The sequence below is a fragment of the Penicillium soppii genome (genome assembly GCF_028829465.1).
Source record: "Penicillium soppii strain IBT 18220 chromosome Unknown utg000010l, whole genome shotgun sequence".
In the NCBI taxonomy this organism is placed as follows: Eukaryota; Fungi; Ascomycota; class Eurotiomycetes; order Eurotiales; family Aspergillaceae; genus Penicillium; species Penicillium soppii.
In genome coordinates this window covers 1157197-1185150 of record NW_026643240.1, presented here as the reverse complement: position 1 = coordinate 1185150, position 27954 = coordinate 1157197, and the positions used below count along the sequence as shown (strand labels likewise).

General features: G+C 48.5%; 11 protein-coding genes across 11 annotated transcripts; 4 read left to right on the top strand and 7 right to left on the bottom strand.

Moving 5' to 3' along the window:
* Positions 1 to 1632: 1632 nt before the first annotated feature.
* Positions 1633 to 3148, bottom strand: N7529_011114 (uncharacterized protein; the record flags this gene model as incomplete). The annotated part of the gene is made up of 6 exons (XM_057246640.1): positions 1633 to 1708; positions 1772 to 2211; positions 2268 to 2476; positions 2524 to 2663; positions 2719 to 2945; positions 3014 to 3148. 6 exons carry the CDS (start codon positions 3146 to 3148, stop codon positions 1633 to 1635), a joined length of 1227 nt encoding a protein of 408 aa, XP_057091989.1.
* Positions 3149 to 3876: 728 nt separating this feature from the next.
* Positions 3877 to 5769, top strand: N7529_011113 (GMC family oxidoreductase; the record flags this gene model as incomplete). Its single annotated transcript, XM_057246639.1, has 3 exons — positions 3877 to 3907; positions 4033 to 4746; positions 4802 to 5769. The coding sequence occupies 3 exons, from the start codon at positions 3877 to 3879 to the stop codon at positions 5767 to 5769; spliced, it is 1713 nt and encodes a 570-aa protein (XP_057091988.1).
* A 332-nt stretch (positions 5770 to 6101) lies between these two features.
* Positions 6102 to 8670, bottom strand: N7529_011112 (fungal specific transcription factor domain-containing protein; the record flags this gene model as incomplete). Its single annotated transcript, XM_057246638.1, has 7 exons — positions 6102 to 6806; positions 6877 to 6937; positions 7013 to 7151; positions 7200 to 7260; positions 7323 to 8214; positions 8386 to 8541; positions 8618 to 8670. The coding sequence occupies 7 exons, from the start codon at positions 8668 to 8670 to the stop codon at positions 6102 to 6104; spliced, it is 2067 nt and encodes a 688-aa protein (XP_057091987.1).
* Positions 8671 to 8908: 238 nt separating this feature from the next.
* Positions 8909 to 9364, bottom strand: N7529_011111 (RidA family protein; the record flags this gene model as incomplete). The annotated part of the gene is made up of 1 exon (XM_057246637.1): positions 8909 to 9364. One exon carries the CDS (start codon positions 9362 to 9364, stop codon positions 8909 to 8911), a length of 456 nt encoding a protein of 151 aa, XP_057091986.1.
* Positions 9365 to 9918: 554 nt separating this feature from the next.
* Positions 9919 to 10905, top strand: N7529_011110 (uncharacterized protein; the record flags this gene model as incomplete). The annotated part of the gene is made up of 1 exon (XM_057246636.1): positions 9919 to 10905. One exon carries the CDS (start codon positions 9919 to 9921, stop codon positions 10903 to 10905), a length of 987 nt encoding a protein of 328 aa, XP_057091985.1.
* Positions 10906 to 11131: 226 nt separating this feature from the next.
* On the bottom strand, positions 11132 to 12926 carry N7529_011109 (Amidase; the record flags this gene model as incomplete). Its single annotated transcript, XM_057246635.1, has 3 exons — positions 11132 to 12302; positions 12350 to 12838; positions 12895 to 12926. 3 exons carry the CDS (start codon positions 12924 to 12926, stop codon positions 11132 to 11134), a joined length of 1692 nt encoding a protein of 563 aa, XP_057091984.1.
* A 481-nt stretch (positions 12927 to 13407) lies between these two features.
* N7529_011108 (SDR family NAD(P)-dependent oxidoreductase) lies at positions 13408 to 14595 on the bottom strand (the record flags this gene model as incomplete). Its single annotated transcript, XM_057246634.1, has 5 exons — positions 13408 to 13476; positions 13553 to 13689; positions 13751 to 14229; positions 14297 to 14412; positions 14500 to 14595. 5 exons carry the CDS (start codon positions 14593 to 14595, stop codon positions 13408 to 13410), a joined length of 897 nt encoding a protein of 298 aa, XP_057091983.1.
* A 463-nt stretch (positions 14596 to 15058) lies between these two features.
* On the bottom strand, positions 15059 to 16860 carry N7529_011107 (cytochrome P450; the record flags this gene model as incomplete). The annotated part of the gene is made up of 3 exons (XM_057246633.1): positions 15059 to 15435; positions 15498 to 16650; positions 16735 to 16860. The coding sequence occupies 3 exons, from the start codon at positions 16858 to 16860 to the stop codon at positions 15059 to 15061; spliced, it is 1656 nt and encodes a 551-aa protein (XP_057091982.1).
* A 683-nt stretch (positions 16861 to 17543) lies between these two features.
* On the top strand, positions 17544 to 19127 carry N7529_011106 (uncharacterized protein; the record flags this gene model as incomplete). Its single annotated transcript, XM_057246632.1, has 1 exon — positions 17544 to 19127. The coding sequence occupies one exon, from the start codon at positions 17544 to 17546 to the stop codon at positions 19125 to 19127; it is 1584 nt and encodes a 527-aa protein (XP_057091981.1).
* A 477-nt stretch (positions 19128 to 19604) lies between these two features.
* On the bottom strand, positions 19605 to 21391 carry N7529_011105 (MFS transporter; the record flags this gene model as incomplete). The annotated part of the gene is made up of 4 exons (XM_057246631.1): positions 19605 to 19861; positions 19914 to 20245; positions 20300 to 20903; positions 20962 to 21391. 4 exons carry the CDS (start codon positions 21389 to 21391, stop codon positions 19605 to 19607), a joined length of 1623 nt encoding a protein of 540 aa, XP_057091980.1.
* A 2454-nt stretch (positions 21392 to 23845) lies between these two features.
* N7529_011104 (phosphoribosylformylglycinamidine synthase) lies at positions 23846 to 27928 on the top strand (the record flags this gene model as incomplete). The annotated part of the gene is made up of 1 exon (XM_057246630.1): positions 23846 to 27928. The coding sequence occupies one exon, from the start codon at positions 23846 to 23848 to the stop codon at positions 27926 to 27928; it is 4083 nt and encodes a 1360-aa protein (XP_057091979.1).
* Between the last annotated feature and the right edge of the window lie 26 nt (positions 27929 to 27954).

The following is a 27954-nucleotide window of genomic DNA, read 5'->3' as shown; positions in this document are numbered from 1 at the left end:
AATGTTTTTGGAGGAGAGTGGAATGGAACTTCCTGAGTTAGCGTTGACCTTTGACCTCGAGGAAGACAAGATAGCAGCGAGTTCACCGGCGATTGTTCAAATTGATGCGATCCGATGGGGGCATCATGTGAATTATGTCAGCGCCATTCCGTGGGTCTTGGCGTAACTCCATTAACTGCCTGAGGTATAAGGCAGAAGTTATATGAGAATCAATTCTGGCAACATCGTTCAGCTTGGTGAATTCGACCCGAGAAATCCGAATACATCATAATAAAACGGCGATAGGATCTATAACATGTTTTGTATTGATCATTATTAGATGGTTGCGGGGTTGGTATCTCACTAGAGAGATGTATAGTAGAGTTGAGGGTAATTTCGAAACGTCCATGCCGATAACTAGCAAACTGCTAGTGCATGTATGAAGATGTCTCAAATATCCTCAAAATTTTGACACCCTATACATGTACGGAGTAAACTATTGTATATCTAAATGCAGTCTTCTACGTGGCTGATCAGATTATAACTATGATTGGACTCGGCGTCAACATATTCATTCAGCCAGGGTCCACCATTGAGCGAAAGTCTCGTAACTCAAAGATCTCAGCGACCCTGAACCTAAAAATCTGGGTAACGGCACCTAGGGAGACTTGAGTGGCTTGAGTGGCGTAACTATCGCTCGAAGCACGAGGGTTATGTACATTGGGGACCATTTGGTTCACTTCCCGGAGTCAAAGCGGAAGAGGGAGTACTTTCAAGAAAAAAACAATCAGAATGCCCCTGGAAATTACAATGCTAGCAGAATGAATATAGCTGAGTTAGTTAGAAGCCTGCTTACACTATACTAAGCAAGAGGACGCGCTTTTAGGCACTTGGGACTTGTTCAGACTACGAAATTGTACCCGCTATTCCTTTTACTATGGGCTTATCATGCTCTGTAAGGGATAATTTATCCGTTGAATTAGATTGTTAGATGTAAATCATAGGGACCAATTGTTTTAGTTTCTTCTATGTACAGTATGCGTGTTACTTTCAGGGGCTCTAGAACATCATTAGATGGTAGCTGCTGATAGTGCACTACATATGCAAATGGCAGTCAAAACCGTTTAGGGCTCGGGTTGCGTTACTGTAACTAACTAGTGTACGATCTACATTACTGTCACTACTGTATCAACCCCTATTACTATCAAGCAGTAGAGCATTGAGGTGACAAAAGTACAACAACTACTCCGTATGTAGAGTAGTATTCCGCAAAGACCACATTTCAAGGAAATTAGCGCCTAAGCATTACCTTGGCGTTTCTAGTGCTCACCGGCCGTGTTTTCGCCGCTAAGTAAAATTCAGCAGCTAGACACCCCCTGTGGAGGTCGTGTCCACCCTTTAACCTTGGCGTGTAGATCGTTGTTTAAAGTTGCCCACGCGATGACAGGGAGATGACAGGGGCTAAGTAAAATATATAGCGCTCGTATAAACTTCATGGAAATGACCAAAATGGACATGATCTGGGTGCACAGAAAAAAAGCCCGGGAAGTTTTTCAAACTACTAACTACGTACTTGCGTTTAGTACCTAAGAAATGAATAACTAAACGCAAGTTACAGATAAAGGAAACCAATGGCAATATGTTCAGATAATATTAAATAATATTCACAAAAGTCCATCCTGAAAACCCCGTATAGGCCTTGACCCATATAACCTCATATTCATCAAATCTATAGCGCAATCAATTAACTTATTATAAAAAGTATGTATTCCCTGAAATATACAGTTCTCACCGATGCGGTAAGCGATTCCCCCATTCTTTCGGCGGCGACGTTGACTGACCGGCACCATGCGCACTGGGATCAGCCCAAGATTCGCTCTCAACGACAGTCTCCGAAACAACAGTAATACCCTTCGAAGAAGGCTGAGTCTCGGCGAGAATGTGTTCGTCGCTACCCCACGCAGAAGTCTGCATGTGAGTTGGCGCAGCAGCGCTCGTCTTGCCCTTCTTGTTTTCGAGCCCACTGCGGTTCGTCAAGGTTTGCATACCTCGGCCAGAGAGCGGGTATGACGCTGACTGTTTGCCTGAAGAGCTGAATAGCTGTGAGAGACCTATCTTGCGGAAGGCTTTGCGGATCATGGGTTGGATGATGGGTAGATTGGAGACGACAATCGAGACAAAGGTCTCGCGGCAGGCCCATTTGGACCCAGTTTCGGCGCCTTCGGGGCCGGACTGGAGTGTTTGTTAGATTGTGGTTTTATATGGGTGTCTTGTTGCATGATACGTACGTTAATAATGGTCGCGGCACGAATTATTCCGGCTATAATGACGAATGCAGCGCCGGAGAAGAGGGCCATAAGGGGGATCTTTCGTTTCATGCTAATGTTGACGGTCCAGAGGAGGGGGAGCGGGATTGAGAGGAGGTATATATCTGTGACGACGTTGAGGGTCACGGTAAGGATAACATAGACAGGGGAAAGGGTGGGTTGACAGATTTCTGCACGGTTGTTAGATCTGACTGTCCTACGGGATGGGCTCACTTACTGCCGGGGTTGGGGTTAATCTGCCAGAACGCATGGAAAGGTTGGCATGAAAGCAGAAGCGATAACGCCGTCGCGAGATATGTAACACCTAGGATGACGTATGCCACTCGAACTCGCATGGGCAGATGTTGGAGGCCGGTCCTGCGATATGCTTAGCATGCTGGTTAATTATGTTCGGATCATTGTGGAAGCGTACGTCAATCGAGAGTAGAAGATCGCTAAGCTGAACTTGATCAACCAGAGAATAGCCACGTATAATGACCACCCAATGATCTGGATTTTTGATCCAGCAACGCGGTGAGACCACTCAGTCGAATCGGGGTCGAGTGCTGCTCGCTGCTCGGTTGACATGTAGCTGTTGGTCAGGCCCTCGTATTTCGCACCGACAAGGTATGCCGCCACCGTTTCGAGTGCGAAGAAAATCTATTATAGGGGATCATGTTAGCTGTAACAATTTTTATGGGGATTATAGAATAATTGTGATAACGTACTCCCGCCAGTGGCATAAGATAATCATCAAGTTGGAAGTTCATCGGTCCAACGAGCTTGCATCGTACTGATATACGCAAGATAATTATAGCCAGAGCCAAGGACAACAAAGTCCATGCCTCGACATTACCGGCCATTGTGTGCAAGCCGAATCCCCAAAGAACATCAACAGAAAACAAACAACAAAAAGAACAAATAGTATAGAAAGACAGGAGAGATATGGAACGATAGGCAGGTCTGGGGATTGTAAAGAGAGACTTCAGATAGCCGATTGGAAAAGATTTCCCGGGATGATGGTGTATATGTACAATATTGCAAAACTTCAATCACACTGAATCTAGCGTATGTTCTAGTACCTCGGTATCCACTTTGGCCTGACCGTGGCTGAAGGATTCGAGGTCAAATACTTTTGTTACACCATTGTACATTACGGAGTCGAAGATCTTTCTCAGCCCGTAAACTTTATTCTCCACGAGGCTCCAGAGAACTCCCCATTCTGTCCCACAGGTCCCACAAAACATGAAGAGGAGCGGCTCCCGATTGGTCAAAAAAGTGTAGATCGGTCCTACCGAGACGGGAGTCGTTCTGGCGTTTCAATTGCGGTGGAAATCCTCGGGGAAATTCCGGGCACTGTCATTTCTATTATTGGCCAATTATTCGTACCCTCGTCTAGTCAACATGATACTAACGTTGCTAGAGTTCTTTTAAGCAATGTGCCATATTGCCTAATGCTTATTCCACTTGACTTCCCCGTAGATTCCTCGTATTTATACTTCTTGTTCTTCCCAATAATCTTGAACTTAAATTAAATTACTTTGCGCCTATTTTTGAGAACATCTGTCTACTCTCCAACTCATTACGCAACATGTCCACCTTCGACTTCATCATCGTTGGAAGTGAGTAATTAGCCCCTTATACTCTAACCTTAGAACCATGGTTCCATCAAAACTCCATACCCCGCCCAAAAAAGCTATGACAATAGTGTCCACAAAATTCCATATTGGGACCTAACATCCTACAGGTGGTCCGTCCGGTAGTGCTCTGGCCGCAGGTCTCGCCAATTCAAATGCCAAGCCTCAAGTCCTCCTCTTAGAAGCGGGCGATTACAAAGAAGATCGCAATCTTCGCGTTGACGGTCAAAGATGGCTCACTTTCCAAGACCAGTCCATGAACTGGGGGTTCAAAACCACCCCGCAAAGTGACTGCAACAACCGCGAAATCGACTACAGCCGCGGCCGATGCATGGGCGGGTCCAGTGCTATTAACTTCGGTGTCTACAGCGTCGGCGCGCGCGACGATTACCAAGAATGGGCGCGAATTGTCGGCGATAAGGAGTTTGCCTGGGAAGATATTCAGCGCAGATTTAAGGAGCTGGAGACCTTCCACGGGGAAATTCCCGCCGGTGTGGATGCCAAGTATGCGGATCCCAAGAGCACGGATCATGGGAGTAAGGGCCCGTTGCATGTGGGCTTTGCGAAGGAGTGGGAGAGAGACCTGACCGAGTTGTTGGATATCTTTGAGGAAGCTGGCTTCCCCTTGAACCCAGATCATAATTCGGGAAATCCGATCGGAATGTCCGTGTTGATTAACTCCGCTCACAAAGGCTTGCGCTCCACCGCCGGCGATTTGGTAAAGGAGAAATTGGATAATTTGACTATTGTCACTGCGGCGTCCGTGCAGCGGATCCTCCTGGACGGGAAGAAGGCCGTGGGCGTGGAGTCCAATGGCAAGAAATGTAAACGCACGACCCACCCTTTGTGGATTGCTCCGATACTGACAGTTCTGCACAGACTACGCCGCAAAGGAAGTCATTTTGTCCGCTGGCTCGCTGAATGATCCCCGCATCCTGATGCACTCTGGTATTGGCCCCGCTGCCCAACTCGAGAAATACCAAATCCCCGTCGTTCACGACCTCCCCGCCGTCGGCCAGGGTCTCCGTGACCATTGCTTCGTGCCGATTGTAAACACCCGCACAGAGAGCAGCACGGACCGAAAAGCTTTCTACGGCGACAAGGCCGCCATGGAAGCCGCTCAGAAGCAATGGCAACAAGATGGCACAGGGCCCTGGGCAAAATTCGCCTGCGAGCTAGGCATTGGCTGGTTCAAGCTTGCTGAACAACTCACCTCCTCCCCAGAATTCAAGGCTCTCCCCGCAGATGAACAGTTGTACCTTCTCCAGGAGACAGTCCCCCACTACGAGATCCTCACCCATTTCCCTATCCACTGGTTCATCCCAGATTTCCCTGCCGAAGCACTGAGCTACTCCTGCCTACTTGTCTTCCTGTTCAACGCGCAGACCCGTGGAGAAGTCACCCTGCAATCCTCCGACCCCGATGCCCCGCTCTCCTTTAACCCGAAATTCCTGGCTCATCCATTCGACCGCAAACTAGCGATCGAGGCCTTGCGCGACTCCTTCCGCATCGCCAAGCACGAGTCCTACACGAAGGATCACGTCGCCCCGCTGGCTATGCCCAAGAGCGATTCCGACGAGGATCTGCTCCAGTACTGGCGCGAGAACATCTCGTCGAGCTGGCATATGACCGGTACCGCGAAGATGGGTAAGAAGGGCGATGCGGATGCCGTTGTGGATCCGGACTTCAAGGTGGCTGGCATTGACAATCTGCGCATCGCTGATATGGCGGTTGTGCCGGTGTTGGTCAATGCGCATGTTCAGGCCGTTGCATATGTCACGGGTGCAACTTGTGCTGAGAAGTTGGTCAAGGAATATAACCTTGATCATAACCCTGCTAAAATTTAGATGAGGGCTGAGAGCTACTTTGTATATACCATAGCCCTGCCTTCGTCAGAGGGGCTATACTACATAGAGATATCTAGAAGTCTTTATATACGCCTGTATTTTGGAGAGAGCCCGGAGCTCGAGATTAATATGATAACTGGTTTTATCAGATAATACATGCACTCCGCTCGTGGATGGGAGGATGTTCCTGTGCGAACGAAGCTCGTATGATAATATTCTGTGCGAACAATATTTACAGGGAAACATAAATGCCCTCCTTCTTGAGTTGATCTACAGACAATAATCAAGTGACACTACTGTCTCTTCGAGTAGATAGTAGGCCTCCCAGTTCATCATATTAAAGCCAAATGGGACTCCACAGCCTCCAGGGCGCGAACCTCCTTATATCGCCGGGATATCTCGGTAATCATGACCTGAATCTTCTTAGCCGCCGAGAACTTGAGTCCGAGGGTTTCGAAAAGCTGCGTTGCAAGATCAAGATCAGCGATAGCTCGCGTGTTTCTCAAAACATGACGTAGATTATCTGATTGAGCCGTTGTTGCATAGACCAATGACAAAGTCGCCGTGAAGAGAGCGAGAAAATTCAACCAATTGTATGCAAATCGTTGTTGCTGGTGCATGCTAAAAGCTTGGCGGAGCGACATTGAAGCTGCCATCTCCAACTCTTTTATCCGCTTTATGTCTAGAACAGGGCAAAGCGGTGATGGTCTATATATCATTGCGAGGTGTGTATAGTAGTTGAAGTCATACCAAGTTGTGTTGAGATGTGGCACGTTGTCGTTTACGTCGGGGAGCGGGAAGGGCATGCTCCGACGCCAGTCGAGAAGCTCTTGATGTAACGAAGTAATAACTGCTTCGCGCTCCTGTTGCGTCAAATATGCGTCCTTGATGTTTCCATAGACTTGTCGTGAAATTTTGCCTGCTATCTTCCGCAGTGACAGAATGTGTAGTGGAACGGCCATCAGCGATGGTTGGAGAGAACTTTGGGGGCTTATACAGTCAGCGTGTATAAATTCTTCATCCGCATTCTCAAAAGGCTGTTGTCACTCAATCAGATATGTTTCAATAAGGTCTTTGGCGGCGGATACACCTGAATCCCGGACTTACAGTTACATCGATATCGTCATCATGAAGTGCGAACGGTCTGCCCAAGGTAATAGAAACGACACTAAAAGTTGCTGTTAGTTTTTTTAATCACAGCGCGCGAGAATGGGGACTGAGTGACAAAGATTGTAGAGCCTACCGATCCATCATGTATATCGAAAAGAATATGCGTTTGCGTCTTTGTTGCACATCCAGAGGAAACTTGCGATATGACGAGGCCGCATGGAGCCCCATTCCCAAGGCTAGACGTGCAGCCGTGCCAACAAGAAACCAGGTGTCTGCTTCCGTCAGTGCTTGGGAATATGAGTGAACCGCTTGTCACTCACTAGGACCCAGTTGGTTGAAAAAGGAATAAGAAACTTGGAGCGTTATGGCCTCCAAGGTAGTCTAGGCATTTGTCAGTCGCGATCTTGTCTTGTCAGCGATCAGGCTTTAGGCAGCTTTCTTACCATCTCGTCGCTTGCTAAGGCGTGCTCTGAATACTGCAGGGCCTTGTTGTAGAACAGCATTGATTCCGATTCCTCAGTGAGAGTGACGGAAGAATAAGCGGTGGATCCGATGGCCAGGACCATCCATATTCTGAAGGCGTCGAGGGGAGCTTGCGTGGCCAAGTTCTCGGGATTCTGATGGATCCTTTCAAAGAGGTCCATGACCTCAGACCGCTTAAGGATGGGGTATAGGGTGTGAGAGTGAGCAAAATAGAAATTTACCAACTGTCGCACATGCGTCTCATCGTTTGGCCAGGCCATAGAGTCAATGGAGGCGTCAGCCGCAGCAAAGTCGGCGAAGAAAAGGTCCCCAAACAGTAGTGGATGGGCAGAGATGGACCAACTCAAGCTCTGAAAGAAGGAGTCACTGGTAGGGTCTGAAGGAGAGCCTGGGTCTAATACATCTATTCGCGTGGCATTTTCTTGATAGCTATTGAATACAAAGTCCGCCTTGTCTGGCGTCAAACGACGCAGGATGATCTGGGTCAGAGTTGCAAACGAGAGTCCCGTAGTCGATCCCAAATGCCGTTCAGCAGTAGCTTCTAATGAAAGCGCTGTTAGTTGCTGGGCAAATGTTGGCGTCTGGTCCGCTGCGGGCTGTGAGTTTGTCACAGGGTCTTGCATCAGACCTTGGGCGTTATCGGCAACGCTGGTTGTGTTTCCTAGTCCGCTGCCCCAAACGCCTTGGGGGCTGTATTCCTGGTCCAGGATTGTAATTTCTGGCATTTCAAAGTCATTATTGAGTTGGTTGTTGCTCAAAATCTGTGGGCCTTGTGCAATTTGGGGCACATTACGCTCTTCAGCAGCCACGGCCCTCAGGCAGCGAAGCTTTTCTTCTAGGCCCTGAACATACCTTTCAGCATATTAGCAGCTTAGTCAACACCAACGGAGAGATAGTGATCGGCTCTGCGAAGTCAAGGATGGGAGGTTGGAGGAGACATATCTCATGCAGTTGCTCAATATCATATGCCGACTCACTCTATTGGGTACGAAGCTGTTTGAAGATCATCGTCTTCAAAACTACATCTCATCCGCGCCGAGACGCAATTCTTGCATGATGGCAATACTCTGTCGCATCTCTTCTTTCGCTTGTGGCACCGTGCGCATGAAGCTCGCGCCCTTCCTGGGGCGGAAGACGGGGCTGTCGACGCACCAGAGGCCGTGCCTATTTTGGGCATAACTGAACGTAAATGTTGCAAATATGTGACAAGTGGTTCGCGACTATCTTTGCTCATTCGGCATTTTGGTTGTCTCACTCAATTAAGGGTACTTCCGCCCTTATCTTGTTTTCGTCCAGCTTTCCCCGCATTTAATTCGGGACGATCCTATCTGAGCCGGGTGAACTTAGATAGTATCACACATTCCTGGGGATCTCATTGGACGTGACTACCTCTCTTCCCGAAACCACCTTATCTACTAGGCTATCTTTGACAAACAGATGACAAATTGGTCACCTTGGTAATGGCAATCCATTGAGTTCATCAATTTATTGTATACTTTATATCAAGATTGTGATTCGAGATACGATACGTGTTTGTTTTCAAACTCTAGAAATCAACAACCGCAACAGCCTTCACTTCAACAATCATTCGGGCATCAGGTAGCTCCCTAACGCCAATGGTAGCTCTAGCCGGTGCACTCTCTCTAGTCTTGAATACCTTGTTCCACTCCTCATTCATGCCAGCGTATTGGCTTTCCATGTCCAAGATGTACACGACAGCATCGATCAGGTTGTGAATGCCGCCTTTGCCATCTGTTGCGCCTTTGATGATGTTGTCGATATTCTCGAGAACGGCCGCCGTTTGCTGCTGAATGTCCAGTATCCACGTACCGTCTGAATTCTCAGTGACGCCGGGCCAAGTGCCATCGGGGCGGCAACATGCTGTGCCGGATACGTAGATGGTGCGATGGTCGGAGATGGGTGCAAGCCGAGCTTGGGGAAACCTTGTCGAGCCTTCGGGGGCATCGGGCCTTGCTAGATATGCTTGTCCGTTTGGATACATGGTGGCTAAGTGCGGGTGGCTGGCTTGTAGCTTGTAGTGGCTGGTTTTGGGGGATGGAAGTTGGTTAAGGTGGTGATCAAGACAGAATAAATGACTGAACGGGTCTTCCTCAATATTCTTAAGTTGATCCAATCTCCTTTTCATGTCATCGGCGTCATCATTTTCATATCGTGCTCGACCGACGGAGATGGCGCAGCCGATAAATTCGCGCAGTATGTTTATTGTCGGGGTGTCCGAAGTTTTTGATACTAGGTGGCACTTGTCGGGCTTTCCGATAATACCACCCGATGCGTGATTTGAGGTCCCTTACCATTTCACTTCAAATAAGATTCTGGAGTTTGGACCTCGATAACAAAAATTAGTATCATGAAGGTTGGTACGCGTTGATCTCATATCAGGGACCTCCTGTTACGAAAATCATCCATAAGATAACTCATCGGACGTTCCGACGAACCAAATCGCTAGGGAAGCCCTAGGATCGATCTACATGATCTCACTCTGAAAGCACAGCGGCTCCTTGACCCTGGTAAGAGATCGCGTCTCCTCGATTTATGATGTCAGGACCTTTAATTCAGCACTATCGAATCGATAACTTCACTTTCAAGGATGGGACCGGCCCGACCTCAATCCACCTGGCCTTCCTAGACATCAATCCAACTGTGGAAAATGTAGCCCTTGTCCTGACTTGTTTCCGTGGTCGGCTCGACTCTACCTTGACCTTTCGCCATGGAGCCCTCAAGAACCACAGAGTCATTGTGGTGGCATTGTTTGGCAATGGTGAATCTTCAAGTCCATCCAATATGGCCAACTTCCCTCCACTGCTGGATTACCAAGACTGTGTGCGTGCTCAGCACCAGCTGATAAGCTCCCGTCTCAACATCCAAGCAATCGAGGTGGTGGTTGGCTTCTCCATGGGTGGACAGTGCTCGTACTACTGGACTCTGTTGTACCCGGAGATGGTTCGGAATGCGGTCATCGTCTGTTCCTCGGCTCGTACCAGCCGTCACAACTACCAACTTGAGGGACCAAAGGCTGCGCTGGAGTTCTCAGCCGACTACCGCGCAGAAAATGGCAGTCGATCCACTTCAAAGGCATTGGGCGGGCTACAGGCTTTCGGCAAGGCATACTCAGCGTGGTTGACAAGCCCCGAGTGGTTTAAGGAGGAAATGTACAAGTCCCTCGGCTATGATACTTTGGCTGATTGGGACGAACATGCGACCAAGAAAAACTATCACAATTGGCATCCTGATGACTTGCTCTCCATGGTTGGTATGTGGCAGAGAGGTAATGTCACTTCAATATTGGGAGATGCATCTTTACAAGATACACTGTCACGGATCAAAGCACGTGTTCTGGTTATGCCATGCTCGACAGACCAGTATTTTCGCTGGGAAGCATCCGACAAAGAATCGCGGGCAATTGCTGGTTCAATTTTCAAGATCATTCCGTCGACATGGGGTCATTTGGCTGGAATTGGATATAATACAGAAGACAAAGAGTTTATAGATCAGGCGATAGCGGAGTTTTTGATAGTGGAGTGACAGTTGATGAGAAGAAACAACGTGCCTGATATTATTTTCAAAGAAGTGAAGACCTTGAAAGCTCCCGTATTGAGCATTGAAGTATACAAGATACACAAATATTTTTCATGATGCGGCGAACAAGCAAAAGCAGCACGATATATACCATTTTTAGCATCGTAGTGACTTTAGGGCAATTGAATTTCACCCAATGGAGTATGTATATTAGAATTATCAAAGAAACTGTTCACAAACGTTCATTTGCTGTCATCCCCTCCGTACACTGAAAAATTTCTCGTCCCAATTCAAACAAAGCCGCAGCCTCAAGGAGCTGTTCATCGGCCCAACGGCTAGCAACAATCTGCATACCTACAGGCAGCGGGACATCTGGATGACCTTTAGCCGCAGAGAAGCCACATGGAACATTCAATGCGGGATGACCAGTAACATTAAAAGGGCAGGTGTTACTAGTCAAGCCAACGGCGACACCAATTCTGTCCAGAACCGAGGCCTTTTTCCCACCAGGTCCTTCTGGATCAGGGTGAGGCATTGCGACAGTCGGCGCACAAGGCGTGACAAGGATATCAACACCTTCAAAAGCGGAATCATACGCAGCCCTGAGCGCAAAGACCAGACGATGGGCCTTGGCCTCAAGCCCTGCCTTGGTAGAATTCTTAGCTAGCTTCTCGCTCAGCATGATGTTGACTACAGCGGGGTCATTACTTGTCAGTGTGTCGTATGTCTCCTGGGATGGAGGCCATTTCATCTGCGCATGCGGCGACAGGAATGAAAGGTGGCCAGAGGGATTTCCCTGGCACAGGTAACTCGACATCGAAGGCCGGGTTGCTGCTGTCCAGATTGCTGGACCCTGCTGGTGCATTGGAATAGAAACTTCGACGACAGAAGCCCCGACAGCTTCAAAGTATCGCGTTGCTGTCTGGTGGACGATATCTCGCACGTCGATTGCAACCCCGTGAATGTGGAAAGATTGTTTCAGCAGGCCAACCCTCAACTTGTGACCGGGATTTGGCGTAGACTTCATGCTTTGCCTCGCATGTAACAGTGATTCTAGGTAAGGCTTTACCTGATGTGCTAAGGGAGCCTCGGGGGTCATCCGGGGATCGTAGCCATCATACCCTGCCATGACCTCCAACAGGGCGGCAATATCTTCAAGCTCGGCCGCCATCGGACCCAAGTGATCGATCATGGGAGACATGGACACCGCACCAGTATATGGGACCAGGCCAAAGGTAGGCTTTAGCCCATATATGCCATTGTAAGAAGCTGGGATTCGTACTGATCCGGCCTGGTCGGTTCCAATAGCCAATTCCACTGTTTGGCCGAATGACGAGTCGCTGCCTTTTGATGCCAGGCAATGAGCTGCAACGAGAACCACGGAGCCGCTACTGCTTCCCCCGCTGTATAATTGTGCAGACGTGGGTTATGAACCGGCCCTGTCGCTGACGTGAAAGACAAGGGAGACGCGCAAAAGCTTTCGCAAGTCGAGGTCCCCTTGATGATGCCACCGGCCCTAAGAATCCGCGATACCACCACCGCGTCAATAGGGGCAACGGGGTGCCCGCCGGCCTTATGAAGTAGTGAATGTGGTGCGCCAAGTGTCGTCGGCAGTCCCCCAACAGATATGTTGTCCTTGGTTACAACGTTACGTCCAGACAGTTTCTTACTAGTCGGAGTTACAGCCTGCAGATCACATTGGTGACTCCAGGCATTGAATGGGTTTTTTTCTGGAGCTGGTTTCCAAAATTTGCGAGGTTCTAGCGTAGGTTGAGGAAGCAAATCGGGCGCAATATAGTCGGGCGCATTGTCGATGCTTGTCAGGACGGCCTCAAGCGATCTCAAAAGAGTGAGGTAATCCTCGGCATCATTTTCACTAATGGTGTCAATGTGAAGCTGTGCTGCGAAATCCCGTAAAGATATCTTGCTTAAGCTTGAACTATGCGGCTTGTTAGGTGCTGAGATGATCCAAGTTTGTTTACAGCTGTTGCTTACCCTACACCATCGGAAATCGATACGATAGACATTATGAAGATGACTTTCTCAAGCTGAGAGAAGACAATGTTTTCAAAAAATCATAGTTCCCATTATATCAACGGATTCTAACAGAGTAGCTTTCCCTCCGGGTGTGTAGTTATGTCGGCCGGTCCGATGGAGATTGAATGTTAGCGGATTCGCCTGGCCTCCCAGCTGCCGAGATGTCCAGAAGAGACAGACCTCGGGAGCGGCGCCACCTTAGTATTTATTGTGTTATCTCCTTGAACATGAAACTATAGATAGCTTGGTATTTGATCGAATACTGAAAAAACAAAGGAATATATATCATCGGGGTCTTCAGCGTTAATTGTAAGTCCAGGTGAGCCCAATAGTGAACAACAGAATTAAGATAACAATAGCAAATGGATGACTCGTGTCTTTTGAACTGAATGCAACCCGTTTATTTGGCATCACCTGATGTAGTTCTTTGGATTCATTGCTTCATTAATTTGCGATCTTCGATCCGTGCTTTCATTCTTGACCATTGGCAAGCAGAACGCGACCTCCATCAACACAAAGCGATATCCCATCGACATAGCTCTAGACACATCATTAGCATTGTTTGAGAACCGTAAATTGCGAAATCTTCAGCTCCAAAAATCCCTCCTAGACTTACTCCCGCACGGCTGACGAGATAAAGGACAGTGCCAGCAATATCGTCATCGATCCCTGCTCTCTTGGCAGGGACTTTGTCGAAAAGGGCACTGAAGACGTTTCCTTCCTCCCCAATGGGGTTCATGTTACTTGGAACAACTACCTTGGTCAGCAGCTGGATCCAATTTTGAAGACTACCACAACGCCCCATTTGACTCACATCCTGGGTTGATTCCCACCACTCGTACATAGAAACGGCTGAACTTGGCTGCTAATAGCTTGACTAGGTGATCAGTTGCGGCTTTGCTTGTGGCATAACTCGTCAGATCAACGTTTGTCACGTTGTGCATGCTTGCGCACGAACTGGTCATGACAACCACTCCGCGACCCTCACTTCGACCGAGTCTGCCATTCGGCAGTTCCAGCTGCGATGCCACCTCCAGTAAGGAGAGAAAGGCCACGGAAAGAAAATAGTGGGCCGTGGTGTTGACGCAAAATGTGTCAGCCCAGTCCGAGTGTTGAGAAGACCACATGGAAGCCTGCAATTCGGACAAAGATGCCTTCAGGACATTGCATTGGATAGGTGGATCTCGCCTTATACCAGCATTTGAGATTAGCATGTCAACATGATGTTCTTGCTGGCTCACTTGAGCGGCGAGATCCTGGATGGCTTTTTTATTAGAAACATCGCAGGGTATTCTAGAAAAGAGGATTAGTAGAACTCTGCAGGTTTAACATGTTGTAATCTTTATGTATTTTAGCTTACCCGTGAGCAGATCCTCCAGTTGCCTTGCCAAGCTCGTTGAGCTCCGCCACCTTCTTCTCAATGGGCTCACTTGGTAAAGCAACGAGGTACACTTTGGCGCCGTTTGTTACAAGTCCCTATGATGACGGAGTCGCTGTCAAAGAAGAGAAACCTGAATGCATTTGGAATATTGGCTTCAACCCATTATTGGATGATTGACTTACTTTGGCAATCATAAAACCGAGGCCACTGCTGCCTCCTGTCACAACCGCGATATACCCCTTGACGCCAAATAAGCTATCAATAACGAGAGAAGACATGTTGAAAGTGTAGTGCAATGGGTTGCGTTGCGCTAGTAGTTTAATAAAATGCATAAGTAACGAGCTATAGCTGTTATGTCACTGGTAGAGTTGCTCAGCACTAAAATACCTATATTACCTGTCGGACGGACCGACGAGCAACTCAACAAAGGTCCGCCTACATCCCGTCACTTCACCCTGGTCTGAATATATCTCAAGAAGTATTCTCAATGATAGATCATCGAAGTTTTAATATAGGTCTTTCGATTTATTTTATTTAGACATTAAAAGTTATAAGTGAAATAAACATTTCGTCCGTGAAATCTCAAGGCCCGCTCTGTTTACCACGCAAATAAATACCCATGTATTATTTTCCACATGAAGCTGTTCAAAACTCATGATGTAGCCAGTCTGTGTGTTCTAAAATACACCCTGCACATAGCTTTATTGCGAGTTTACATAGCGAAAGCATCCAAAAGCATCATTACTCCTTGTAGTGCTCGCTGGTCCTCTGCTCAGCAAGGTCCAGACAATTGGCTGTCATGGCTGTATTCCGGGGAATGAGCTTAACCTTGAACTCTCTGGGAATGGCAACGAGTGCTGTCTTGAATTGGTTGTAATCAACATAGTCGGTATTGGGGGGATTCTCCTTGCTTGCCACAATCTTGTAGGACGACAGTATCCTCACCAATGCGGAGTATAAGAGGCGAGAAGCAATGTGCTGACCCGAGCAAGCACGAGAGCCAGTTCCGAAACTCAAGTGACCCAGGCCAACACTGTCAGCCTCGGTCGGGGGACTGAGGGTCTTGAGCCACCGCTCGGGGTTAAATTTTCCAGCATCAGGTCCGAAATGATCGATATCTGCAGGCGTTAGACTTTCTAGCAATAATCGAGGCAAACAATCTCAGCTGCGGATCACTCACCATGGTTACCAGCTTGGGCGTTGATCAAGATCATAGTCTTAGGAGGGATGATAGCACCATCCCAATTGACCTCGGTAACAGTCTTTCGGGGAAGACTCATGGCGCTGACAGTGTAGTATCGGCCAGCCTCCTTGACAATGGCGTTGATGTATGGGATCTTTTCCTCTTTAAAGCAATCGGTCCAGGCATCACAGACGTCTGGGTAATGACGCTTGATGTCCTCGTAAGCCCGATCCTGCCATGCTTGTCCTTCCTCGGTCGATAGAGATCCAATGCACGAAGTCAGAGTTCCGGGAATAGTCTCAAAACCACCAGAAACCAGAGATAAGCAGATTGAAGAAACTTCAACACCAGAAAGCTTGGTCTCCATATCCTTCAGGATAGCAGCAGAGATACAAGGCTTGTCTGTGCCCTTCTTAATCATCTCGCGGACCTTGTTCAAGAGGAGGTCCAGATATACATCACGTCGCTTGCGAAGCTCTTTTGAACGGGAGTTTTTCTCGTTGTTGGGAAGATATCGAAGCGCAGGGATGTAATCCTGCAGGTTCTCGGAGGCGCTGCGTAATAGGGAAATAGATGATCCTACGTGAAGTATTTCTCGGAGCAGGTCGTCGTAGACAGCGTCCATACGAATACCGTAGCAGAGCGTCAAGGTTGTGTTGAGCGCGTATCGTTGAATGTATGGGCGGATGTCAATCTCGATCGGACCATTGTGACTGTCCTTTTTCATGTCTCTGAGGATACAGTAACTCTCGAGATCAAACATGGGGTAGTAATTTCTCAACGCGGGGCGACTAAGGGCAGTACCGGCCGCCTTGCGCTTTTTCTTGCAGGACTCATCCCAGGGAGAAGATCCAATCGTAAAGCCTTGTGTGCTACTGATCACACCATGAAACGTGTAAAGCTTGGGGCGGTCAATGACTGCATTCTGGTTACCAAGGAGCATCTTTTTGCAGTCATCAAACGAGTTGACAACGACGGCCCTGGTATTTCCCAGCTTGATTTGGAATATAGATTGGTTGTATTGGCGCCACCATTTCTCGCAAGTTGTCGCATGATCCTCGCCGAGCTTGAGAAGATGTCCAAACACAGGAATAGCGCCAGGTATCTCTGGAATGCCCTTGATGTGAGAAATATCGGTAGCAAACAGAACCTATCGACAGTTTCAGCCAATGAAAATTGAAAAGAAGCCAACAGCAATTTTCTGGACATAGCCGGAAGGGTAAGCACGACTTACAGTGTAGAGCATATAGGTGAACAAAACCACGGCTACTGTTGTCAACACCGGTCCAGCATGCTCCTGTTCCTTCAGTTGGTGCCATAGATAGAGCCAATCAATGCCTCCGGAGGCCTTTTCATCCATTTTGATTTGGCAAAAAAAAAAGATGAATATGCCTGGAAGACTGAGAACAGGAGAGAACGTCGCGTTGATGATAGTCCGGATCTGAGAAGTTTGCTGGAATATTGATCCTTTTATGAATAATTGAAGAAAGTCGAACTCGAAGTATCTGTTTCCTCTTCCAGTCAAGACTCCGCATTTCTCATTATTTGGGGATAGCCAACGTGACGATGATTTTGGTGGTGAGCGGATGGTCCGATAGCGTCGGGTTATACAAGCTCATCAGTATCTACCCCTCTCGAGCGTAGGGGGTGACACATCAGATAATTAGTGATATCTCACCTTCAAATTGAGATAACTTTATGACCTACTCAAATTGTCACCGCATAGTCACATGCTATAACAATCCATGGATACAGTGGCAAGCACTTAGATGGCTTGTGGACGCTTTATCGTTTGCAAAATGAACACTATCATTGTCGGGATGTCCGACGAGCGATTGCGGGCGAATTCATCACCACGCGAATCCACACGAGGTGTGCAAGGAGATCCAATGAACATCGGAGAATATATTCCAAGATAAGAGTCTTTGATAAGGATGTTGGAACATCCAGGGTTGGAGTGTGATGAACTCTTATAAGGTGGCTCAAGCCAGCTACATGTGTAGCTATAGTTAGCATCCAGTTTATGTCACTGTCCCTTTGGCCATGGCTAACATCTCATCCCCAACAGACAAACCCGACAATGATGAGAATAAGGGCATGTATCAGACAAGTGTCAATTCGGTTGCTATAGAGGAACCACTCGACTGCCCGAATACCAAGCGAGATCTTAAAGCCCGCCACGCGCTCTTTATTGCCTGGGGTGGCACTGTGGGAACTGGCCTCTTTATCACCACCGGCAAAACACTTGCGACGGGTGGACCTGCGTTTCTTGTCGGGAGCTACGTCTTTGTATCCATAATGGTGTACTTCATTCTTACGGGTGTCATTGAGATGGCCACCTTCCTCCCCGTCCGCGGAGGCTCCATGAGTCGGTACGCCGGCATGTTCGTGTCGAAGAGTCTCGGTTTTGCTATGGGCTGGCTTTATGTCTACTCCTTCGCCATACTAGTTCCATTTGAGCTTACGGCATGCGCTATCCTCATAGACTTTTGGCAACCGGGTGTTAACAGCGCAGTCTGGATTACCATTTTGTTGGTCTTGCTGGTCATTCTCAATGTCCTTCCGGTAAAGTTCTACGGTGAAGCAGAATTCTTCTTCACTGGTGTCAAGCTGGCTACCATCATTGGTCTGCTCTGCCTTTCTTTTATCCTGTTCTGGGGAGGAGGTCCTGGGCACAACATGCTCGGGTTCCACTACTGGAAAGACCCTGGTGCGGCAAAGACCTTGATCCTCGAAGGCGACGCTGGCAGACTCATAGCAGCTATTGCGACTGTCATTAGCAGTATCCTTCCCTTCTCATTTACGCCTGAGATGGTGGTCGGAACAGCTGCCGAAATCAGAGACCCGAGAAAGAATGTACCAAGGGTGGCGAAACATTTTACCTGGCGCTTGATTGTTCTTTTTGTCGGCAGCGCCATCGGAATATCGGTCGTCTGCCCTTATAATGCTTCCACACTTACGAGTGGAAGCGATGCCGCATCCTCGCCATGGGTTGCAGGCATCCACCAAGCTAGAATAGCCGGCTGGGACAGTGTTATTAACGCTGTGGCGCTTATAGCAGCCTGGTCAACGGGCAACGCATTCCTTTACCTCTCCAGCCGTTGTCTTCATTCCATGGCCGTGGAAGGTAGCGCGCCTCGAATATTTCAACGCTGCACTGCAAAAGGCGTGCCCATCTACGCTGTTGGTGCAACGGCCTGCGTCTCTCTTCTGGCCTATATGACACTCAACTCTTCGTCGGCCACTATCTTGAACTGGCTGTTGAACTTGGTGAACACTGGCGGGTTCTTGTCATGGATTTGTTGCTCGATCACATATCTTCGTTTTCGAAGAGCTTGTGAGGTGCAGGGAATTCATAAGTCAAAGCTCACGCAGAGGTCCCCGCTACAGCCATATACATCGTGGATTACGCTCGTTACTTTCAGTGTGTTATGCCTTTTGAACGGCTTCACGGTCTTTTTCCCGTCTGAATGGTCAATTGCTTCATTTATGTCAGCGTATATCGGTTTGCCCGCGTTTTTTATCTTGTACTTTGCTCACAGATTCACTTACCGCAAAGATTCTTGGGTCATTCCGTCCGAAAGTGTGGTCCTACAGCTGGCTTCATTGCAGTTGGAAGATATTTAATATCTCTATGTGGAAGCAGAACCGTATCTTGACTGTTCGCCCCTTCGGATCGAGCAACCGCTCTGAATACCTTGCTCCCTGGATGCGGATCGGTTTCTTGATATGTAGTACATATGCAGCTAGCAGTGTCAATACAAGTGCCATTAAAGCCCGATGCAAAAAATATTGCAGGCGTGAGAAATTCTTTGGGTGTTATTGTTTTTGTATCTTACATTATCTTGTTCAATATAAGGATGAGTCATTAATACATATAATTCATATGGAGAATTACACGCGCGGGCAAGTTTCAGAAGCAAAACTCTGTATTAACAATATCGATCTGTAAAACTTTTAATTCTATATGCATTAGGTTTCATGAACGCCGTCATGCCGGATTTTTCCCACATCAGTCATGCCAGGGAAAATATTCCACAAGCTAAAGTTGAAAATATTACCACCCTCTATAGTCTCTTGCTGCAACACAAAGCTTGGAGACAATTATGCCTTGATGGCCTTCTCCTCGTCGTCACTGAAGGCAAACTTCGAGAACCGGCGAATAGATTCACCCTTGAAGTAGAACACGTAGGGAATAGCGCAGCAGGCCAAAGCAAGGAAAGCGAGAAGTGAGCTGGCCCACTGGTAGCCCAGGCGATTGTACATCTGCTCTGTGAACAGGACGGTAGAAGCACCCCACATGGAACGGAGGAAGGTCTTGGCCGCGAGAGCGGATGCCGCTTGGTGCTGGTAGGTATCGACTAATAGACTGTTAGTATTGCTTCAAAGTTAAATTTGTGCTCTTTTACATACCGAGGTAGTTATTGGCCGAGTTATACAAGAAGATGAAGCCAAATCCAACAGGCCATCCTCCCATTGCCGGTCCCAACCAGTGGACATCGGAATATGACGTCCAGGCGAAGATGAATAGTCCGATAGGAACGAGCCAGCAAGACCACATCATTGGGATCAGTCGCTTCTCTGCAGGGGGTTTTCCGCCGCATTCAGCAGAGATCTTGAGGTAGTTCTTGTTGACTAACGGAGCACAAGCTGCGCTCATGAGAACACCAATAGCCAGAGGAATGAACATAAGTCCAGTCATGGAAGCACTCCATCCTTTGCCGGACTGGTAGACGATTGGATAACTGAATTCATAGTTAGTTTCTTGGTCGTTCTGGAATTCGAGAACGATGACTTACGCAACGAAGAACATATACAGCAGACCGTATAAGACGGACATGTAGAGCGCGATGAACAGAACGATAGGCTCAAGGAGAAGAAGCTGAAAAGGGCGGAATAGGAAGACGCGAAGCTTCTCGCCCATGGGTCGGGGATCAAGTTCGCCTTCGGTGGTATACTTGGGATCGTTCTCAGACTTGCGGAGTTTCTGAGCTCGCTTCTTTAGCAATATCGGTGTGTATGTCTCGGGGACAGTGAACGTGATCAAAACCCAGGCAACAAATGCCAGGATCAGCTGGAGCCAATAGAGCCAGCGCCAGCCACAGTTGTCACCCAAAAAGCCACCAGCGAGTGGACCGATGGCTGGGCCGATGAAAGGCGCAGCGCTAAAAGCTGCCATTGGAACACCTCGCTCCTCGCTTCTCCATAAATCTGCAAGAGTACCACCCACAAGAGTCATAGGGGCACTGAAAGCGATTCCATCGATCAATCGGCAGACGATAAGAGTTCCAATATTTTTGGAGACGGCACAAGGAATAATAAAAATCACGGCAATCAGGAGAGTGATGGCATACACGGGGCGGCGTCCAAACATCTCTGACATTGGAGCAAAGACCATTGGCCCTATTGTGGAGTTAGCGCTGAATTGGCGACATCAATATCCAATTTTTGAGAAACGTACCAACACCAAATCCAATAACAAAAACGGTGACAACAACCAAGCTGACTTCACGTGAAACGCCGAAGTCTTTCATGGGCCCTTCCAGATCGGCAGTGATAACGCTACTAGCAAAGGCGACAACGAAACAAGTGAAAGCAACCACCATGGTGCAGTACCATTTGTACGCCTTCGACCAGTTCTTGGGGTTCTCGGGATCATTGATCGTAAAGGTCACCAATTTCCAATCTTCCATTTTACCAGTTGCATTGGACTTGACAGGCTTGATGATCTCTCCTGTTCTCGTTTCGGTGGCATATTCACCAAGGTCGGCGCCATCAGTGACTTCGCGAAAGGGTAAGTTGAGATAGTCGAGGCTTTCATGGCCAGACTCAATGGAGGCTGTCGGGCTAGTTGCATTTGTGTGGGTCTGTTCTGATCGAGGTGTCTCCATGATGTCGAGTTATACCAAATTATGGAATGTCCCAACCCTCTGGAGGGATGGCATTCTTTTATAATTCATGTTTAATAAAACTTAGTCCCGAAATTTCAACAAGTGGACCATTCAAGCGGCGTGCGGCATGAACCAGTGGACGGATGCATTGTTCCTATGCGGGTAGCTTTGATACATTGCCTGATGTGGACCGGTGGCGCTAGCCATATCGGGTAATATGCTACGATTACTCCGGAGCTTATCACGACCTGAATAGTTCTTCCTCTAGGTTCGAAACTTCTGACGCCTCGAACGAACGCTTGAATGTTCATCTGAGTGCTATTCTTATCTGTTAAAAAGAAATAGCTTCCAAACTCCTGGATTTCTCTTATTGGAGTGCCGTCAATAGGAATGTATATATCACGATAGAAATCGTGTGGATACGTAAGCATGATTGATTCACTACCTAAGAGAGGCGATCATGATGGTAAACGATGACCAAGGATGATGGGATAAGCCTCGATCGTTACAGTATATCAATGAGGAAATTGTAAATCATCATTGGCACATGTTGATAAAATGAAGTAAATATGACTTAATTGCAGCATTTGCCTGACATGCCAGCGTATTCGATGTAATCTATTCGTGTCAACTTCCCGATATTCCATCTTGGCGAAGCGGGTCTGGCTGCAATTGGGAAGTAATACCTGCCGAGCAAGCTCAAAATTCGGAATTTTTGACAGATGAAAGTTGACTGTTATATAGATTGCATTGGTTAAGCTGGGGCACACTATCATGTGTTTATTTTAGAGATAGTTGTATTTATTGAAAACCATAATTTATGTGGAATATAGTGCAAGGCCAGAGCAGCTATATCTTTGTGCAGCATATAAAACTCTGTTTCTATGAATGTGACACGGTCCCTGGTCCGTAGATTGATATCAGTTGTGCGTAGTGGGGATCGGACCATATTCCCGGATTCGGAAGTATAAATTATTGCCCTTTTGGGAACAAATTCTGGGCAAGGCAAATCAGATACTGATTCTCCGCTATATCAACCTCCCCAAAGGTCTAGAATCTCACTGTAGGTCTTTGCTTTTCTTTTCTTTTTGAACTGAGCAAGCCATGGTTACACTCAATAACGTGGTTTGGTGTAACCTATATTACCCCTCACAACTCAAGCACATTTGTATCATCAAAAGGTATTTCTCACGCAAAATTATGCAACTATATATACATACTTTTTAAGAAAATCTTATTCTATTTTGGAAACTAATCACCCAGTTAAATGTCTATAAGCATGCTTGGAGTGACATCATCTAGCCACACATGCACTACATGCTCCATGCTATCTTGTTTATCAAAAGGCGCAAGACACCCCGCAGTATCCTAGTTTATCAGCCTACGATGGCATCAAATTTTCATCTTTGCTTCAAGTATAAACGAATTTTCGAGGCGAACATTAATCAGATACGGTGAATACTAGCCCGTACATAAAATTCATCCAAGGACCTTTAGTATCGCTCTTTAAATCGCGTAACATACCTAGATGGCCCTTAGATTATATGACATGCTTTGAGTCCATACTGACCACTCATACATTATAGGGACTGTCATTATTGCGATCATACCTAGGCTAGGTATGATTCTCCTTATATCAACTCGACTACAATTATTTCTTTAGATTCAACCTTGGAATAGGAGAAGATGAGATGCATGAAGATGCTAGTCCTGACTAGGTACTGATGACTACACAAGCAACATGATCTGAATTATGGAAACCCCAAATTCATTGCTTAAACAATGTTTCGATTGCTAATCTTGTTGTCTAGGAGTGCTATAAGAAGCAAGAGAACCTTGAAAGTTCCAGATGACCTCGAATTAGTAGGTATAAGATTAGATCGAAGCAACTATCATAATTAGTGTAAATTCTTGATAAATAATTCCAAAATCTTTGATTCCAGCGCGATTTACTTTTGGACAAGTTATGCCCACTTTGTTGCGTTTTCCTTGACTCTCTATCTAGTTGGAGTGGTTCGAGCGCCAAGAACTCCCCCACATTATTCTGGTCGGAGCAAAGCCTGGATTCCTACACCTTCCCTTTCTATTCCTTTCTGTATACTATTTGAAGATGCATAAGAGGAGCAATAAGTTGAATTTATTCAGACCAACTGATCTAAAATCAAGTAAACAAAATCAACATAACTAATGAAGGAAAAGTTTGTTTAGTGCCAACTGTAAGTCGGCCGGTATCGGCACGTGATCCACTCCGATAAGCCGCATCGGGCTTAGGGCGGGGCGGCCAATTTTTTTAACAAAAAACGCGATAGAGTCATCGGTCTCCTCTAGCGATCTATCTCAAGTCCACTTGAGAGAGGCACTCGAGCCACTGAATCTCCCTCGATTTCAGGAGATCCAATTCCCCATCTCCCTACGTCAATTTGACTTGGGAGAATTACCCCACCTATCTTCAAAATGACTTCAACCGATACTTATTTGGCCATCCCCGGCTCCGTGGCGTTCTCTCGCTCTCGGGGTCTTGCAATTGCTACTAGCATTGGCGCTCAGGATGTCCGGGCTCAGTGGATTCACTATGTGCACACCACCCAGCCTTTGGACGAGTCTAAGCGTGCCGTCCTTGAACAACTTCTCCGTTACGGCGATATTACCGATGTTCCTCCCACCTTCGAATCCTCCGAGGGCAACTTCGATACCTTCTACATCTACCCACGCAACGGTACCGTCTCACCATGGAGCTCCCAGGCAACCGGTATCTCCCACGTCTGCGGCCTGCAGCAGTACGTCAAGCGCATTGAGCGGGGTATGAAGATTTCATGCCTTCGCAACAGCGCGGAGGACTACAAACCGGAGTATATGGATACTCTCCACGATCGTATGACTCAGATCATTGGTCAGGAAGAGCCGGAGTTGAGCCTCATGTTCTCCGAGCACGCTCCTCAGCCTCTCAAGACCATCTCCCTCCAGGACAGCACCAAGTCCCCCAAGGAGATCCTTCAGGAGGCAAACAAGGAGCTGGGTCTAGCCCTGGAAGACTCTGAGATTGATTATCTTGCTGAGGCATACGGTCCCAATGGCGCTATTGCCCGTGATCCAACCGATGTTGAGCTTTTCATGTTTGCACAGGTCAACTCAGAACACTGTCGCCACAAGCAATTCAACGCATCCTGGGTGATTGACGGCAAGCCTATGCCCAACAGTCTCTTTGCTATGATTCGCAACACACACAAGAAGCACCCCGAGCACACCATCAGTGCCTACAGTGACAACGCCGCCGTGCTGGAGGGTCCCGAGTCCGCATTCTGGGCTCCTGACCCGACCACTGGACAGTGGATGCACACCAAGGAAGTTGTTCACTTCCTGGCCAAGGTTGAGACGCACAACCACCCTACTGCAGTTTCACCTTACCCTGGTGCTGCTACTGGTTCCGGCGGAGAGATCCGTGACGAGGGTGCTGTCGGTCGTGGCTCACGCCCTAAGGCCGGTCTCTCTGGATACTGTGTGTCAGACCTGTTGATTCCTGGCCTCAAGCAGCCTTGGGAACTCGATGTTGGCAAGCCTAACCACATCGCCAGCAGCTTGGATATCATGTTGGAGGCACCCATTGGAAGTGCTGCTTTCAACAACGAGTTTGGTCGTCCCTGCATTGGTGGCTACTTCCGTACTCTCCTCACCGAGATTGATGTTGGCAATGGCGAGAAGGAAGTGAGAGGATACCACAAGCCCATCATGATTGCTGGTGGTGTTGGAACCGTTCGCCCTCAACACGCCATCAAGCACCCCGATGTTGTCAAGCCCGGTGCTTTCCTCGTCGTTCTGGGTGGCCCAGCCATGCTTATTGGCCTGGGAGGAGGTGCTGCCTCCAGTATCGCTTCCGGTGAAGGATCTGCCGAACTTGACTTTGCCAGTGTTCAGCGCGGCAACGCCGAAGTTCAGCGGAGAGCCCAAGAAGTCATCAATGCCTGTGTGGCTATGGGAGATAACAACCCCATCAAGTTCATTCACGACGTTGGTGCCGGTGGTCTGTCCAATGCCCTCCCCGAATTGATTCATGACTCCGGCCTCGGAGCTACATTCGAGCTTCGTGAGATTGACAACACCGACCGTAGCATGAGCCCCATGCAGATTTGGTGTTGTGAGGCCCAGGAGCGTTACGTCATGGCCGTTGGCGAGGACAGCATGAATAAGTTCACTGCTATTGCTAACCGCGAGCGCTGTGGCTTCTCTGTCGTCGGTCGTGGCGGCGGCTCGTCTGAGGAGGAAAAGAGACTCATTCTCCTTGACCGTGAGTCCAAGGAGTACCCGGCTCCTATTGACCTCCCTCTGTCCGTGCTTTTCGGAAAAACTCCTCGCATGACCCGGACTGTCGATTCGCGCAAGCTGAAGCTTCCTGCTGTTGACTCTAGCCTCACCAAGTACCTTCCATCCCTGACCTCCAAGATGGAGATCGTCGATGAAGCTATCAAGCGAGTCTTGTCTCTGCCTGCAGTTGGCTCCAAGTCTTTCTTGATTACCATCGGAGATCGTACTGTCGGTGGTCTCACAGCCCGTGACCAGATGGTTGGTCAGTGGCAGACACCTGTGTCAGATGTTTCGGTCACTGCTACATCCTTGGCCCAGGGTACCAGGACTGGTGAAGCTTTCGCTATGGGCGAAAAGCCCACCTTGGCCCTCATCTCCGCTGCTGCATCTGCCCGCATGGCTGTTGCTGAGTCGCTGATGAATCTTGCTGCTTCCGATCTTGTGGACCGTCTGAGCCAGGTCAAGCTCTCTGCCAACTGGATGTCTGCCGGTAGCCACCCTGGTGAGGGTGCTGCTATCTACGAAGCAGTTGAGGCTGTCGGTCTGGACCTGTGCCCCAAGCTTGGCATCAGTATCCCCGTTGGCAAGGATTCTATGTCTATGAAGATGAAGTGGAAGGATGAGGCCTCTAACGAGGCCAAGGAGGTCACTGCCCCTATGTCTTGTGTCATCTCCGCATTTGCACCTGTTGGAGATTTCACCAAGACCTGGACTCCAGCCCTTCGTCGTTTCGAAGATGTTGGCGAGACTGTCCTCATGTTTGTTGATCTTTCATTCGGTCGCAAAACTCTTGGTGGATCAGCTCTTGCCCAGGTCTTTAACGAAGTTGGTGCTGAATGCCCTGATGTTCACGATGTTGATCTGTTCCGTGACTTCTTCGACGCTACTCAGCAACTTCAGGAAGCCGGAATTGTCCTGGCTTACCACGACCGTTCCGATGGTGGTCTTCTGACTACCCTGGCTGAGATGATGTTCGCTGGTCGTTGCGGTGTCGACATCTCGCTTGACACCATTTGCTCTTCCTTCAACACTAAGGATGTCATTGAGTCTCTCTTCACCGAGGAACTTGGTGCGGTCTTCCAGGTTCGCAAGGAGCACGAGATCCAGTTCCGCTCATGCTTCGCCACTTGCGGTCCTCCTCCAGGCCTGATCCACAAGATTGGACGTGTCTCTCAGCAGCCCAAGCAGAACCTCGCCATCTACCACAAGGCCTCTTTGATTTACCGCAACACCCGTTCCAGCCTCCAGCAAACCTGGGCCAAGACCTCATACCACATGCAGAAGATCCGTGACAATGCGGACTGTGCTGAGCAAGAGTATGCCAACATCCTTGATGATACTAACCCTGGTCTGTCATGGAACCCCACTTTCGACCCCAAGGACAAGGGCTTGCCCATGATGACTAGCTTGTCTCAATATTCTCCTTTCTCCAACAAGCCTCGCGTTGCCATCCTTCGTGAGCAAGGTGTCAACAGTCAAGCCGAGATGGCCTTTGCCTTCAACACCGCCGGTTTCTCCGCTGTCGATGTCCACATGACTGACATCATCTCCGGCCGCGTTTCCCTTTCCAGCTTCGCCGGTCTTGCTGCCTGCGGTGGTTTCTCCTACGGTGACGTCCTGGGTGCCGGCCAAGGTTGGGCCAAGTCCGTTTTGCTGCACGAGAACACCCGCAAGGAGTTCCAAGACTTCTTTGAGCGCCCCGACACCTTCGCCCTCGGTGTCTGCAACGGTTGTCAGTTCCTGTCTCGCGTGAAGGATTTGATTCCTGGTGCAGGCTACTGGCCCAGCTTCGAGCGCAACACCAGCGAGCAGTACGAAGGCCGTGTCTGTATGGCCCGTATCTCCGACCCCGACCCATCCAACCCTAGCGTCTTCTTCCACGGCATGGACGGTACTTCCCTCCCCATTGCCGTTGCCCACGGTGAAGGTCGTGCCTCATTCGCCTCCTCCCAGGGTATCTCAGCTTCCGACTTTGTGCGCGAGGGTCTCGCCCCCGTTCGCTTCGTCGACAATGGCTCCCTTAAGCCTACCATGAAGTACCCATACAACCCTAACGGTAGTCCTGAGGGTATTGCTGGTATTCGCAGCCCTGACGGTCGTGTCTTGGCTATTATGCCTCACCCCGAGCGCACTGTCATGAACGGTATTGCCAGCTGGCTGCCTCCCAACGCTGAGACCTGGGGCGACATTGGTCCTTGGGGACGTGTCTTCTACAGCGCCAGACGCTGGGTCGGTTAAAATGTGTAGTCATTATTTACGAAGCT